Source organism: Rhinoderma darwinii, unplaced genomic scaffold, assembly GCF_050947455.1.
Source record: "Rhinoderma darwinii isolate aRhiDar2 unplaced genomic scaffold, aRhiDar2.hap1 Scaffold_862, whole genome shotgun sequence".
Taxonomy (NCBI): Eukaryota; Metazoa; Chordata; class Amphibia; order Anura; family Rhinodermatidae; genus Rhinoderma; species Rhinoderma darwinii.
In genome coordinates, this window is record NW_027464431.1 from 22,540 (window position 1) to 38,768 (window position 16,229).

A 16,229-nucleotide genomic window follows, 5' to 3' on the forward strand; every position below is an offset into this window, starting at 1 on the left:
GCCTGCAGGACCCACCTCTACGTACTCCGCTCCCTGTATCGCCTGTAGGACCCACCTCTACGTACTCCGCTCCCTGTATCGCCTGCAGGACCCACCTCCTACGTACTCCGCTCCCTGTATCGCCTGTAGGACCGACCTCTACGTACTCCGCTCCCACTATCACCTGCAGGGCCCACCTCTACGTACTCCGCTCCCACTATCACCTGCAGGACCCACCTCTACGTACTCTGCTCCCTATATCGCCTGCAGGACCCACCTCTACGTACTCTGCTCCCTATATCGCCTGCTACATCAGTCTTCCTTGTGCTTTACCCAGTGTTCCCGTCTCCTTCTGCTCCGCCTGATATGTAATCACATTAGACTTGCGTGGTAGTAGCATCGTCCAGCCGCAGCCGGCCTTTTATTGCTTGAGGAGATTGAGGCTACGTTCACGGTGAAGCACAGATCCTCTGCTGCGTGTGTTCCTACACTTAAACGGTCACTGTCGTTCCACCAAACGTTGCAGAAATCAATAGTGCAAGTGAATATAAGAAACTTTTGGTAATATATTTTATTAGAGAAAAGGCCTCTTTCTCCACTTATCAGACTTCTCCCCCTGCACTGATCATTCACTCAATGATTGATTAATTCACTGGTTTATCAGCTCACTGGAGTAAAGATTACATACAGTCCATAGAAGTCTTTGGAGAGGGGAGGAGGGAGCCGCTGGAGTAAGACAGAGGCACAGACACACTTAAAACAGCAGCGTCTCTGTAATTGTTCTATTTCACCTCCCTGCTGGATTCACAGCTTCACTGCTCATTACTGATGTATAATATCCTCAAGGTTGAGCTGCTTCTAATATGTGTTCTACCATCTCACCCCAGCGCTGGATTCTCAGCTACACTGCTCATTACTGCTGCTGTTTCTGAGGGTTTTTTACAGGATTCTCTTTTCTCTGTGTGCTTTGCATGGAAGACATCATAGCAGTTAAACAATGAACCCTAGCTCAGGAAAAACGGACCATTAGAACATATAGAGCGCTAAACTAGTAAAAACGATACACGCGTCTTCTAATGGTCACATAAAGGGTTATTTCTGGTGTACACACATGACCGCTTATTCTGAAAAGTCACCTAAAACGACCGGTACTCTTTAAGCCTCGTTCATACGTCACATTTGACATGGGTTTTGGGGCCAACTCTGTGTCACAACGGACTAATCCTCAGATTTCTGCTGCGGAAATACACATTGGATTTTAATGGATGTATGAACAGAGCCTAAAAGTGTTGTCTGCTTTAGAAAGTCCTTTCAATTAGGCAGGACTCCCTGGGGACCCCGGCAATCAGGGGACCCGCTACATTACAGGGCGCCGACTGAAATCAATCTATGTAATGCATGGACACCAGGATTCCTCAGAGAAAGCAGCACTGACAATTATACTGCGGTTCTCATCAAAGGCATGAGAGGAGTCCAAGTCACAAGACAACTGAAGACGACATCTCTCCAAAGCTAATCCTTCAATCAACGGCCGCACAAAGGGAACCGGTCACCAGAACTTCATCCCTCGCCGGCTGCTGCGGTCAGATGTTCATTGCCGTTATCCGCTCTCCTAAACCCCTCCTCCGACTGTAAATAATGGTCTGCAAACATTTCACGCCTTTTATCGTAATAACCCTGGCGCACACACCAGAGGAGGACATCCATGCACAAGCGGGGAAGGCGAGGAGCTGTCAATCAAAAGTAAGGAGGCGGAGTCAACTCAAAGGCTCAACCCTTTTATGCTCATTAGCATACGACACAAAAAAACGGAATACTAGAGGTACAGAGCCGACTAAGAAGAGAATTACCAGTTACATAACAATGATTGTTCACCCACTTCCACCAGGTATTGCTGGTTTAATAGGTGAAATGCTGGTGACCGGTTCCCTTTAAGGCTCTTCACACTGAAGCTCCCAACATATACATAAAGCAGTGGCCCCTATAGACTATAGTAGTAGAAGTTTCATGTGTCCATCACAAGCTATAGAAAATCTCATGACTTCTACATTAAATAGATGCCAAACAGTAGGAAAAGCACAAGGGCGATCCCTGGATAATCACAAGACAGCGGGACATACAGGTTATGCCCAAAACCCTCAGACGTGTCTGGAGCGGCTGCCAGGCGTCTGGGCCAATGGTGCCCAAAGGAACAATGGAAAACAGCGGACGTCTTCCTTGCCGTTGCTCACGAGTAATAATGGCGGTATATTATCACCCAACGTCGGGGTCCTGCCATTCTTTGGCATCCGTCACCCATTGGCTCCCGTGTTTATAAAACGTAGACCACACGTTCACTTTTTTTTGTGATTTGCTTCTGGATGGAGCAGTGTACAAGAATACGCTATTCTATCCAGCAAAAAACGAGAAAAAGACCGTACACCCGGCGTATGCCACGTGGCAGAGGAATAATGGAAGCCGATGGGTACGATTTGATGATATGCACTGGGAGCTTTCCTGACACATACGTCAAACATACAGGAGGAACCGCGTGAAAGGGCCGGACCGGTCATTCCCCTAAAAGCCGATGGAAATAAATGTACTAGTCATCCGACTCTCAGATTTTTTTTGTGATCTTGTAGCCATTAGGTGGCGCTCTTATTTCAGTTTATGGACATTTGAACACTGTAGATTCCCTCAAGAATGTAAATCATAGAACAAGTTAATGGCAAACTAATCATCATAAAAGTAAAAAACTAAAGATCTGTGTGTAAAAATATATCCCACTCTGTAATTCATCCGTTAATTACACACCGGACGATCACTACTCTCTGGAGCCATCTACAGGCAACACCTTGTAACTGAAGGCGTTCTCCTCTATCACCCCACCATCCCCCAGGTGGTCTCCTGCCCCTGCGCCATTCTCAGGCATCCGCAAGGACAGTGGAACATGCCAGCCGGGTGACACCGAATATACAGTAGTGTTTAGGGTCACGTGAAACGGGTCAATGTCCCGCACCCCCCCCCCTCCAGCCGCTCGTGTAGCGTCAAGAAAAAGTAATTGCCTCTTATTTCACCACCTGATCATTATTCATTTTTTCCGAGTCTCTGATTGCCGCTGGGTGGAGAATTTCTCGCTCCGGCTCCTTTTCATGTATTCGGGTTCTTTACACCTTCATTATTGACCTTGGTAAAAAGCAGTCAGTTTCCGTTTTTGATGAGCCGCCACGGCTTGTGACTTATCACGTGGTCTGAGTCCACGTCGGGACAATCGTCCTCGGAGAAGCTGATGTGTAGGCAGGTGTCATTGGCTGTGGAGAACGGGAGGGTGTTCTCGAGGCTCCAATGCTCCGTCACCCCGTCTGGCACGATGGTGACTGTATCCTCCAGGTTGTCGTAGCTGCTGGTAATAGAATGAAATGTTCCATGATCCCCTCCGCGCTCCTGGTGGGAAGACCTTTCTTTTATAGGGGAGAGATCTCCATTTTCAAAAACTGGGAAGCAGGAGTTGTTAAAAGACTGGGTGCTGCCGCCCTGGGGGTGCAGAGGTGCGGGTGTTATGGAGCAGGACGTGATGGTGGTGACGCTGGTCGGGGTGTTGTGGCTGATGCTTTCAGATGACTTGGACTCTACCACTTGTGCAGGGAAGATCTTTGATAACCTCTTCCTGGCGATTGCTGGGGGAGGGGGGATCAGCTTCAAAATAGAAGAAAGAAGCCTAAGAGATGAAGAGAAGAGAACCGTGAGATGTATGAAATAGACCAGACACGCTAGATGTGGACTCTCTAGTCACCCGGTCACGACCACGGAGACCAAACCTGGTGAGAACCCGTTCAGGGAAGAACATTCAGAAGTGACAACCAATATGGCGGCCAGTTCTGCTGTCACTTCTTCAAACCTGCCGGCTACAACAAGGGGAACATCTGATTGTCTATATGGCCATGATACAGCCCTGTAAACATGTACAGGAAGGGTTAAGAAGACGGCATGTCCAGTCTGTGGAAAATATAGCCACTTTCTGATGAACTTTGTGTCAATCCCTCAACATCTCTGCTTGCTGTGTCCTAGTCCTGCTTACATATCTGAGGGTTTGTTACAAGGTATCAGGGCAGGTAAAATCCATCAGTGAGGAGTCAAGGAGAGCGGATTATCTGCACTGATACATTGTAACACACCTCACCTGTGAAGTATTTGGTTGGGATGAGTTTTCAGCCTCATTCACTGACAGCACTCAGAGATCTTGACAATGGTGAGGTATTGAAGCACCCGTTGCTTTAGAAAGTTATAGGACTCCTCATTATACCAGGATACAGCAGACAAGAGGCTGTGCGCTCCCTGTAGCAGAGTCGGGGGGCTGCATACCGCTCCTGCAGCATTGTGAAGGGGGCCCCACCGTGCAGCTCCCCCAGCCAATGGCCATCAAGAGGAGTGATTGGCCGAGAAGCCGGGGTCTCCACTTTCCTTTTACAGGCTATGACGTGATGTCACCGGCCTCATCACTTACCTGTCCTCATCCGCTCTCTGGCCTGGCGTGACCTCGGAGCCCCCCACCCTGCGGGTGACCACGTCTTTCTCCATGTTGAGGCGGTTGAGGTAAGATTCTCCCATGGTCCGAACAGGCGCAGTGCGACCGTGCATCGGGGCCGGGGTGGATGTAGACGGGAGGTTGATTTCTAGACTGTAGAGGTTCTTCAGGTTGAGAGCCAAGTTCTGCAGAGACGGCGAGTCCCCTGTGAAGAGAGAAATCATCGTTACCTGACAGAATATCCCCCAATTTGAGTAACAGCCTGTACCCTCCTAATATTATGCGAGGGGGATTCCCTGGCATAAAGCCGGACTGATCCGGATGAGTTACCGGCTTAATAACCCTGTGGAGTCTGTTTGCTGGTATTTCGGTCAGTAATTTGTATTCCGTAGTCAGTATTATCGGGATCATCGATCTATTCAGGATCATCGCTGTATTCGGGATCATCTATCTATTCGGGATCATCGGGGCATCACACGTTCTCTCTGGCAAATCACCGAATCTGAGGGCGTGTGAGAAGGTAGAGCGCGGGGATGAGATGATCGAAGCGCTTGTTGTAAACCTCTATGGGGTTCCCATCGGGGGCTTCCCCCTCGACACATCTTTCAAGGCCTGCGCGATCTCTTGTTATATGAAGTTCTAGGGCCTTCATCCAGATTGAGATGTTCTACCATCCACATAAGACTAGGTCAGTCAGTACGTACGCGGATTGTACAAGTCTCGATAAAACTGCAAACGTCTCAGCAATTCCCGGGGAGTCCGTCAGACCGCTGCCCTGTCCATCCAGAAGCTTCCGAAGAGCCGGGCTGTGGGAGATCTGATGAGTTATATGAGATAGCGGGTTGCTGGACCGATTACCCTTCTCACAATTCGTTTGCTTAGCAGAGAATCATTTCCTGTAAAAACAACCAGTATTTCCCTCCCGCCTGCAACCTGATGTCTTTATTCCTGTGTGTGGGGTCTGCGGGGGACTGTGCCTCCATGGCATCGCTCTGCTGGGCCGGGTCCCTTCCCTCTCTGAATGATTCTAGTTTCAAAAAGGAAATGGTGGATCGAAGGCACCCTCTCAGGGAGGTCTTCACAGTGTCCCATCATACATTACAATCATCAAACATACAATGAGCGGTATGGCGCCCCTCTAGTTCTGGGACTCGGTCATTTGGACCTATCGGGGTCACCCAAAAGGGATGTATTTTCATGCTGTTGGGCGTTGGCGGGCCTGGGAGTGCAAAGCTCATGACCATGGTGGAATGATCCGACACTGCCCTGCTCTTCTAGGATACGGTCTCAATCAGCGATAGCATGGGGGAGTTACCAACCATATCATCTATTCGGGACATAGTTTCTACCCAGAGAGTGACAAACACTTAGGTATGCAGGTATTTATGTTGGAAAATATCAATCAACCCCAGTTCATTAAATAGCAGACCTGGTACCGAAGGTGTGGAAGGGATGGGGTCACTATTGGGAGCTATCAATAGTGTGATTCACAACCATGATCAAGTTCCCCGTTCCCAACACCTTAGCAGACCGATATGCCGCAGCAAAGGAGGGAGCCTGACCGCATGGTACACAGACCGACAAGTGCAGGTGAACAGCTGAGAGATTCTGTGGGGTGCCCGGAGAGAAGGAGGCGCCGTGTTGGACCAGCCGTGAGAGAGCAGGACCACATGGTACATTTACCTAAACCGCAGGGGGCCGGCAGTGAAAGACTGCGGAGTGTCTGGAGGAAGTGCTGGTCCGGCTGTGAAAGAGCACGGACCAGCAGTGACTTTGGAGGCCTGCTGGAGAGGCGAGAACCTGCCGGGAAACTACCGGAGGCCTGCCGGAGAGGCGAGAACCTGCCGGGAAACTACCGGAGGCCTGCCGGAGAGGCGAGAACCTGCCGGGAAACTACCGGAGGCCTACCGGAGAGGCGAGAACCTGCCGGGAAACTACCGGAGGCCTACCGGAGAGGCGAGAACCTGCCGGGAACCTACCGGAGGCCTGCTGGAGGGGCGAGAACCTGCCGGGAAACTACCGGAGGCCTGCTGGAGAGGCGAGAACCTGCCGGGAACCTACCGGAGGCCTGCTGGAGAGGCGAGAACCTGCCGGGAACCTACCGGAGGCCTGCTGGAGAGGCGAGAACCTGCCGGGAACCTACCGGAGGCCTGCTGGAGAGGCGAGAACCTGCCGGGAACCTACCGGAGGCCTGCTGGAGAGGCGAGAACCTGCCGGAAACTACCGGAGGCCTGCTGGAGGGGCGAGAACCTGCCGGGAAACTACCGGAGGCCTGCTGGAGGGGCGAGAACCTGCCGGGAAACTACCGGAGGCCTGCTGGAGAGTCGAGAACCTGCCGGGAACCTACCGGAGGCCTGCTGGAGAGGCGAGAACCTGCCGGGAACCTACCGGAGGCCTGCTGGAGAGGCGAGAACCTGCCGGGAAACTACCGGAGGCCTGCTGGAGAGGCGAGAACCTGCCGGGAACCTACCGGAGGCCTGCTGGAGGGGCGAGAACCTGCCGGGAAACTACCGGAGGCCTGCTGGAGAGGCGAGAACCTGCCGGGAAACTACCGGAGGCCTGCTGGAGAGGCGAGAACCTGCCGGGAACCTACCGGAGGCCTGCTGGAGGGGCGAGAACCTGCCGGGAAACTACCGGAGGCCTGCTGGAGGGGCGAGAACCTGCCGGGAAACTACCGGAGGCCTGCTGGAGGGGCGAGAACCTGCCGGGAACCTACCGGAGGCCTGCTGGAGAGGCGAGAACCTGCCGGGAATCTACCGGAGGCCTGCTGGAGAGGCGAGAACCTGCCGGGAACCTACCGGAGGCCTGCTGGAGAGGCGAGAACCTGCCGGGAAACTACCGGAGGCCTGCTGGAGGGGCGAGAACCTGCCGGGAAACTACCGGAGGCCTGCTGGAGGGGCGAGAACCTGCCGGGAAACTACCGGAGGCCTGCTGGAGGGGCGAGAACCTGCCGGGAAACTACCGGAGGCCTGCTGGAGAGGCGAGAACCTGCCGGGAAACTACCGGAGGCCTGCTGGAGAGGTGTCTGTCCGCCATTACTTGACATTCATTGCCAGCACAGACAGAGGGGCCCATGCCAGATTGATGAGGCAACCAGTGCCAACAAGGATGGAGGGATTAGGAGGGATTTTTTGCCAAATGCTGTGTTCCATTTTTTCCAGACTTCCAATATTATAGTTATTGAGGATGCAGTTAGGGGAATCTGATTTGTCGTCGTGCCTTAAATCATCTGGTTATTCCATGGAGATAGCGGACACTCAGGACTCGAAGTCCAAACGGACCTCGGTATTCTGCAGGAACTGTTGGCCGATTCTAAACAGGAATTGAATTGTTTTTCTGTGGTTTTTAGCAGGGGTACCATTGTTGTGGTTAAATATTCAAGGAGAGAGTTAATACAGATTCGCAAAGATATGCCGAAAGGTATTCCTAAATTAGTGAGGATTCCTAGGGATGTGTGGAGGCTGTTTAGGGGGTGCAGGGTGGGCCATAAGGTACGGGCAAAAAGAAGGAGGTATAAACCGGCGGTTCCATCTGTTCTAATGGGGAATGTGAGGTCTCTTGCAAATAAAATAGACGAGCTGGTAGCAATGGGGATGTTTGTTCGTGATGTGAGGGAGTGTAGTATTTTGGCTTTTACCGAGACGTGGCTCCACACGGATATAACCGATGCGAGTATTGAAGTTCCAGGGTACGAATTAGTAAGAGCGGATAGAGACTGAGAGTACAGGGAAGAAAAGAGGGGGGGGGGGTTCTGTACATTAATAGTAAACGGTGTCATCCAGGGCACATCACTGTGAACAAGACTTATTGTAGTATCGGTGTGGCATTGCTTGTGGTGGGAATAAGACCATATTACTTGCCGAGAGAATTTAATGTTGTGATGGTGGGGGGTGGTCTATATTCCATCGTCTGGGGACGCTAAAGTAGCGTGTGATGTTTTATCTGTAATATCCGGTATCATGACTGAATATCCGGACTGGTTTTTCGTATGAACAGGGGATTTTAATCATGTGTCATTGAGTGGAGTCTTAACAAATGTTATGCAGTATGTGGAAGGTGCAACAATAGGCGACAGAACGCTGGACTTGTATGCCAACGTGAGGAATGCAGATCGTACCAATATACCACCACCGTTGGGTCGTTCAGACCATAATTTGGTATTAGGTTGGCCTGTATATTGCCCAATGGTAAAATCAAACCCGGTTGAAATTAAACATGTAAGAAAATGGACTAAGGAAAGAGAGGAGAGTTAAATGCCTGTTTTGAAGTAACGGATTGTGGCGTGTTTGGCGTTAGGGTAGATGGATGTGATATTCATGAGGTTACAGAACACATAACAGATTATATTAATTTTTGCACTGATTTAATCGTACCGCAGGTGCAAGTGAAGTGTTTTGGAAACAAGAAACCATGGGAAAGGATCTCAAGGAGTTACTAAATAGTAAGAAAAAAGCCTAGATCGGGATGATGAAGCGATCAAAATAGTGAAAAGTGAGTTTAAATATAGAATAAAAGAAGGTAAGAAGGCGTATAACAGAAGGCGAGGAGGCGTATGTAAGAAGGTGAGGAGGCGTATAACAGAAGGTGAGGAGGCGTATAACAGAAGGTGAGGAGGCGTATAACAGAAGGCGAGGAGGCGTATGTAAGAAGGTGAGGAGGCGTATAACAGAAGGTGAGGAGGCGTATAACAGAAGGTGAGGAGGCGTATAACAGAAGGCGAGGAGGCGTATGTAAGAAGGTAAGGAGGCGTATAACAGAAGGCGAGGAGGCGTATGTAAGAAGGTGAGGAGGCGTATGTAAGAAGGCGAGGAGGCGTATAACAGAAGGCGAGGAGGCGTATAACAGAAGGCGAGGAGGCGTATAACAGAAGGCGAGGAGGCGTATGTAAGAAGGCGAGGAGGCGTATAACAGAAGGTGAGGAGGCGTATGTAAGAAGGCGAGGAGGCGTATAACAGAAGGTGAGGAGGCGTATAACAGAAGGCGAGGAGGCGTATAACAGAAGGCGAGGAGGCGTATAACAGAAGGCGAGGAGGCGTATAACAGAAGGCGAGGAGGCGTATGTAAGAAGGTGAGGAGGCGTATGTAAGAAGGCGAGGAGGCGTATAACAGAAGGTGAGGAGGCGTATAACAGAAGGTGAGGAGGCGTATGTAAGAAGGTGAGGAGGCGTATGTAAGAAGGCGAGGAGGCGTATAACAGAAGGCGAGGAGGCGTATAACAGAAGGCGAGGAGGCGTATAACAGAAGGCGAGGAGGCGTATGTAAGAAGGCGAGGAGGCGTATAACAGAAGGTGAGGAGGCGTATAACAGAAGGCGAGGAGGCGTATGTAAGAAGGCGAGGAGGCGTATGTAAGAAGGCGAGGAGGCGTATGTAAGAAGGCGAGGAGGCGTATAACAGAAGGCGAGGAGGCGTATAACAGAAGGCGAGGAGGCGTATGTAAGAAGGCGAGGAGGCGTATGTAAGAAGGCGAGGAGGCGTATGTAAGAAGGCGAGGAGGCGTATGTAAGAAGGCGAGGAGGCGTATGTAAGAAGGCGAGGAGGCGTATGTAAGAAGGCGAGGAGGCGTATGTAAGAAGGCGAGGAGGCGTATGTAAGAAGGCGAGGAGGCGTATGTAAGAAGGCGAGGAGGCGTATGTAAGAAGGCGAGGAGGCGTATGTAAGAAGGCGAGGAGGCGTATGTAAGAAGGCGAGGAGGCGTATGTAAGAAGGCGAGGAGGCGTATGTAAGAAGGCGAGGAGGCGTATGTAAGAAGGCGAGGAGGCGTATGTAAGAAGGCGAGGAGGCGTATGTAAGAAGGCGAGGAGGCGTATGTAAGAAGGCGAGGAGGCGTATGTAAGAAGGCGAGGAGGCGTATGTAAGAAGGCGAGGAGGCGTATGTAAGAAGGCGAGGAGGCGTATAACAGAAGGCGAGGAGGCGTATAACAGAAGGCGAGGAGGCGTATAACAGAAGGCGAGGAGGCGTATAACAGAAGGCGAGGAGGCGTATAACAGAAGGCGAGGAGGCGTATAACAGAAGGCGAGGAGGCGTATAACAGAAGGCGAGGAGGCGTATAACAGAAGGCGAGGAGGCGTATGTAAGAAGGCGAGGAGGCGTATGTAAGAAGGCGAGGAGGCGTATGTAAGAAGGCGAGGAGGCGTATGTAAGAAGGCGAGGAGGCGTATGTAAGAAGGCGAGGAGGCGTATGTAAGAAGGCGAGGAGGCGTATGTAAGAAGGCGAGGAGGCGTATGTAAGAAGGCGAGGAGGCGTATGTAAGAAGGCGAGGAGGCGTATGTAAGAAGGCGAGGAGGCGTATGTAAGAAGGCGAGGAGGCGTATGTAAGAAGGCGAGGAGGCGTATAACAGAAGGCGAGGAGGCGTATAACAGGAGTCGAGGAGGCGTATAACAGAAGGCGAGGAGGCGTATGTAAGAAGGCGAGGAGGCGTATGTAAGAAGGCGAGGAGGCGTATGTAAGAAGGCGAGGAGGCGTATGTAAGAAGGCGAGGAGGCGTATGTAAGAAGGCGAGGAGGCGTATGTAAGAAGGCGAGGAGGCGTATGTAAGAAGGCGAGGAGGCGTATGTAAGAAGGCGAGGAGGCGTATGTAAGAAGGCGAGGAGGCGTATGTAAGAAGGCGAGGAGGCGTATGTAAGAAGGCGAGGAGGCGTATAACAGAAGGCGAGGAGGCGTATGTAAGAAGGCGAGGAGGCGTATGTAAGAAGGCGAGGAGGCGTATGTAAGAAGGCGAGGAGGCGTATGTAAGAAGGCGAGGAGGCGTATGTAAGAAGGCGAGGAGGCGTATAACAGAAGGCGAGGAGGCGTATAACAGAAGGCGAGGAGGCGTATAACAGAAGGCGAGGAGGCGTATAACAGAAGGCGAGGAGGCGTATAACAGAAGGCGAGGAGGCGTATAACAGAAGGCGAGGAGGCGTATGTAAGAAGGCGAGGAGGCGTATAACAGAAGGTGAGGAGGCGTATGTAAGAAGGCGAGGAGGCGTATAACAGAAGGTGAGGAGGCGTATAACAGAAGGCGAGGAGGCGTATAACAGAAGGCGAGGAGGCGTATAACAGAAGGCGAGGAGGCGTATAACAGAAGGCGAGGAGGCGTATGTAAGAAGGTGAGGAGGCGTATGTAAGAAGGCGAGGAGGGGTATAACAGAAGGTGAGGAGGCGTATAACAGAAGGTGAGGAGGCGTATGTAAGAAGGTGAGGAGGCGTATGTAAGAAGGCGAGGAGGCGTATAACAGAAGGCGAGGAGGCGTATAACAGAAGGCGAGGAGGCGTATAACAGAAGGCGAGGAGGCGTATGTAAGAAGGCGAGGAGGCGTATAACAGAAGGTGAGGAGGCGTATAACAGAAGGCGAGGAGGCGTATGTAAGAAGGCGAGGAGGCGTATGTAAGAAGGCGAGGAGGCGTATGTAAGAAGGCGAGGAGGCGTATAACAGAAGGCGAGGAGGCGTATAACAGAAGGCGAGGAGGCGTATGTAAGAAGGCGAGGAGGCGTATGTAAGAAGGCGAGGAGGCGTATGTAAGAAGGCGAGGAGGCGTATGTAAGAAGGCGAGGAGGCGTATGTAAGAAGGCGAGGAGGCGTATGTAAGAAGGCGAGGAGGCGTATGTAAGAAGGCGAGGAGGCGTATGTAAGAAGGCGAGGAGGCGTATGTAAGAAGGCGAGGAGGCGTATGTAAGAAGGCGAGGAGGCGTATGTAAGAAGGCGAGGAGGCGTATGTAAGAAGGCGAGGAGGCGTATGTAAGAAGGCGAGGAGGCGTATGTAAGAAGGCGAGGAGGCGTATGTAAGAAGGCGAGGAGGCGTATGTAAGAAGGCGAGGAGGCGTATGTAAGAAGGCGAGGAGGCGTATGTAAGAAGGCGAGGAGGCGTATGTAAGAAGGCGAGGAGGCGTATGTAAGAAGGCGAGGAGGCGTATAACAGAAGGCGAGGAGGCGTATAACAGAAGGCGAGGAGGCGTATAACAGAAGGCGAGGAGGCGTATAACAGAAGGCGAGGAGGCGTATAACAGAAGGCGAGGAGGCGTATAACAGAAGGCGAGGAGGCGTATAACAGAAGGCGAGGAGGCGTATAACAGAAGGCGAGGAGGCGTATGTAAGAAGGCGAGGAGGCGTATGTAAGAAGGCGAGGAGGCGTATGTAAGAAGGCGAGGAGGCGTATGTAAGAAGGCGAGGAGGCGTATGTAAGAAGGCGAGGAGGCGTATGTAAGAAGGCGAGGAGGCGTATGTAAGAAGGCGAGGAGGCGTATGTAAGAAGGCGAGGAGGCGTATGTAAGAAGGCGAGGAGGCGTATGTAAGAAGGCGAGGAGGCGTATGTAAGAAGGCGAGGAGGCGTATAACAGAAGGCGAGGAGGCGTATAACAGGAGTCGAGGAGGCGTATAACAGAAGGCGAGGAGGCGTATGTAAGAAGGCGAGGAGGCGTATGTAAGAAGGCGAGGAGGCGTATGTAAGAAGGCGAGGAGGCGTATGTAAGAAGGCGAGGAGGCGTATGTAAGAAGGCGAGGAGGCGTATGTAAGAAGGCGAGGAGGCGTATGTAAGAAGGCGAGGAGGCGTATGTAAGAAGGCGAGGAGGCGTATGTAAGAAGGCGAGGAGGCGTATGTAAGAAGGCGAGGAGGCGTATAACAGAAGGCGAGGAGGCGTATAACAGAAGGCGAGGAGGCGTATGTAAGAAGGCGAGGAGGCGTATGTAAGAAGGCGAGGAGGCGTATAACAGAAGGCGAGGAGGCGTATAACAGAAGGCGAGGAGGCGTATAACAGAAGGCGAGGAGGCGTATAACAGAAGGCGAGGAGGCGTATAACAGAAGGCGAGGAGGCGTATAACAGAAGGCGAGGAGGCGTATAACAGAAGGCGAGGAGGCGTATAACAGAAGGCGAGGAGGCGTATGTAAGAAGGCGAGGAGGCGTATGTAAGAAGGCGAGGAGGCGTATGTAAGAAGGCGAGGAGGCGTATGTAAGAAGGCGAGGAGGCGTATGTAAGAAGGCGAGGAGGCGTATGTAAGAAGGCGAGGAGGCGTATGTAAGAAGGCGAGGAGGCGTATGTAAGAAGGCGAGGAGGCGTATGTAAGAAGGCGAGGAGGCGTATGTAAGAAGGCGAGGAGGCGTATGTAAGAAGGCGAGGAGGCGTATAACAGAAGGCGAGGAGGCGTATAACAGGAGTCGAGGAGGCGTATAACAGAAGGCGAGGAGGCGTATGTAAGAAGGCGAGGAGGCGTATGTAAGAAGGCGAGGAGGCGTATGTAAGAAGGCGAGGAGGCGTATGTAAGAAGGCGAGGAGGCGTATGTAAGAAGGCGAGGAGGCGTATGTAAGAAGGCGAGGAGGCGTATGTAAGAAGGCGAGGAGGCGTATGTAAGAAGGCGAGGAGGCGTATGTAAGAAGGCGAGGAGGCGTATGTAAGAAGGCGAGGAGGCGTATGTAAGAAGGCGAGGAGGCGTATAACAGAAGGCGAGGAGGCGTATAACAGAAGGCGAGGAGGCGTATGTAAGAAGGCGAGGAGGCGTATGTAAGAAGGCGAGGAGGCGTATGTAAGAAGGCGAGGAGGCGTATAACAGAAGGCGAGGAGGCGTATAACAGAAGGCGAGGAGGCGTATAACAGAAGGCGAGGAGGCGTATAACAGAAGGCGAGGAGGCGTATAACAGAAGGCGAGGAGGCGTATAACAGAAGGCGAGGAGGCGTATAACAGAAGGCGAGGAGGCGTATAACAGAAGGCGAGGAGGCGTATAACAGAAGGCGAGGAGGCGTATAACAGAAGGCGAGGAGGCGTATAACAGAAGGCGAGGAGGCGTATAACAGAAGGCGAGGAGGCGTATAACAGAAGGCGAGGAGGCGTATAACAGAAGGCGAGGAGGCGTATAACAGAAGGCGAGGAGGCGTATAACAGAAGGCGAGGAGGCGTATAACAGAAGGCGAGGAGGCGTATAACAGAAGGCGAGGAGGCGTATGTAAGAAGGCGAGGAGGCGTATGTAAGAAGGCGAGGAGGCGTATGTAAGAAGGCGAGGAGGCGTATGTAAGAAGGCGAGGAGGTGTATGACAGAAGGCGAGGAGGCGTATGTAAGAAGGCGAGGAGGCGTATAACAGAAGGCGAGGAGGCGTATAACAGAAGGCGAGGAGGCGTATAACAGAAGGCGAGGAGGCGTATAAAAGGAAACTAGAGCTGAAACTTGCTACACACAATGTGAGGGAAGTCTGGTCAGGAATGAAGAACGGGATAGTCGATACGGATGAGGAAATAAAGTGCCGCAGGTCTGGCAAACATCTTGTATAGTCCCGATTCCTAAAATAGCTAAACCCTTGAGGGCGGGTGATGATCGCCCGGTGGCGTTAACTTCTCATGTGATGAAGGGGTTTGAAAGGCTGATGTTGGGGAACCTTAAATCCGCGGTGGTAGAATACGAGGATCCGCCACACTTTGCCTATAAACGTAGAATTGGGGTGGAGGACGCAGTTTTATACTTTTTACACAGGGTGTACTCTTTTTTTGGAGGCGCAGGGGGCGATAATGAGTCATTTTTTTTTCTAGCGATTTTACCTAATGAAAAATAAATTATAAGGAATGCAAGTTAACCCTCGAGTGTCTAACTGGATATTTGATTATCTTCAGGGACGGCCCAGTGTGTGCGGAGTGGGGAATGCACCTCGAGGATAGAAATACGTGATATCGGAGCAGCACCGGGGACGGGGTTATCGCCGCTTTTATTTGCGCTGTATACGGCAGATTTTAGGTACAATACTGTGCTGGATGTGCAAGAAAAAAAAGAGTCTCCAGGGGCGCTGCTGCACATAAAGCATCCGAGAGGTGAATCACGTCAAAAACAGGGTGCATGAAAAGATTTATTAGAACAAGGGGCTACGCGTTTCAATGCCGCATCGGCATCTTCATCAGGCCATGAAACTAGAAAAACCCGCCAATGTGACCGGGGTCAAAGTGCTGAAATGACGTCACAGGTCAAGGTTTGAAATTAAAGGGAATGTCGCCAGCAAAACATGTATTTTTTTTTTTTATTAACCCCTTCCCGCTCCTTGACGTACTATTACGTCATGGCAGCTGTATCGTTCGCGCTCCATGCCGTAATAGTACGTCTCGGGAGTAACGGCCGTTTCGGCCGTCCTCCCGACACATACAGGAGCTGTGACGCTGCTGTCTTGTTCAGCAGCTGTCACAGCTCCTACAGCGGGGACCGATCGCTGTGTCCCCGCTGATTAACCCCTTAAAAGCCGCGTTCTATAGAGATCGCGGCTTTTTAGGGGTTAAGCTGCCATCGCCGGCCTGCTACGCGATAGCGGCCGGCGATGGTGACTATGGCAACCGGACACCAAACAATGGCGTCCGGCTATGCCATAGACGGAAGCCTAGTGGGTCCTGACAACGTCAGGACCCACTATGCTTGCTGTCAGTGAGTAGCTGACAGTTCTAATACACTGCACTACGCATGTAGTGCAGTGTATTAGAATAGCGATCAGGGCCTCCTGCCCTCATGTCCCCTAGTGGGACAAAGTAATAAAGTAAAAAAAAAGTTAAAAAAAGATGTGTAAAAATAAGAAAATAAAAGTTTTAAAAGTAATAAAAGTAAAAGTCCCACTTTTTCCCTTATCAGGCCTTTATTATTAATAAAAATATATAAACAAACAAATAAACTATACATAATTGGTATCGCCGCGTCCGTAACGGCCTGAACTACAAAATTATTTTGTTATTTATCCCGCACGGTGAACGCCGTAAAAAAAAATATTAATAAACCGTACCACAATCACAATTGTTTGGTCA

General features: G+C 51.4%; 1 protein-coding gene across 1 annotated transcript in view; it reads right to left on the reverse strand.

The window, feature by feature from the left end:
* Positions 1–268: 268 nt before the first annotated feature.
* The window catches only part of LOC142731721 (uncharacterized), a 43,757-nt gene continuing 27,796 nt past the window's right edge, over positions 269–16,229 (reverse strand). Inside the window, exons 6-7 of the mRNA XM_075849467.1 lie at positions 4,463–4,688; positions 269–3,676 (exon numbers count right to left, since the gene is read on the reverse strand). Coding sequence (XP_075705582.1) covers positions 3,160–3,676; positions 4,463–4,688 — 743 coding nt within the window. The 3' untranslated portion in view covers positions 269–3,159. The remainder of the gene's footprint in view (positions 3,677–4,462; positions 4,689–16,229) is intronic.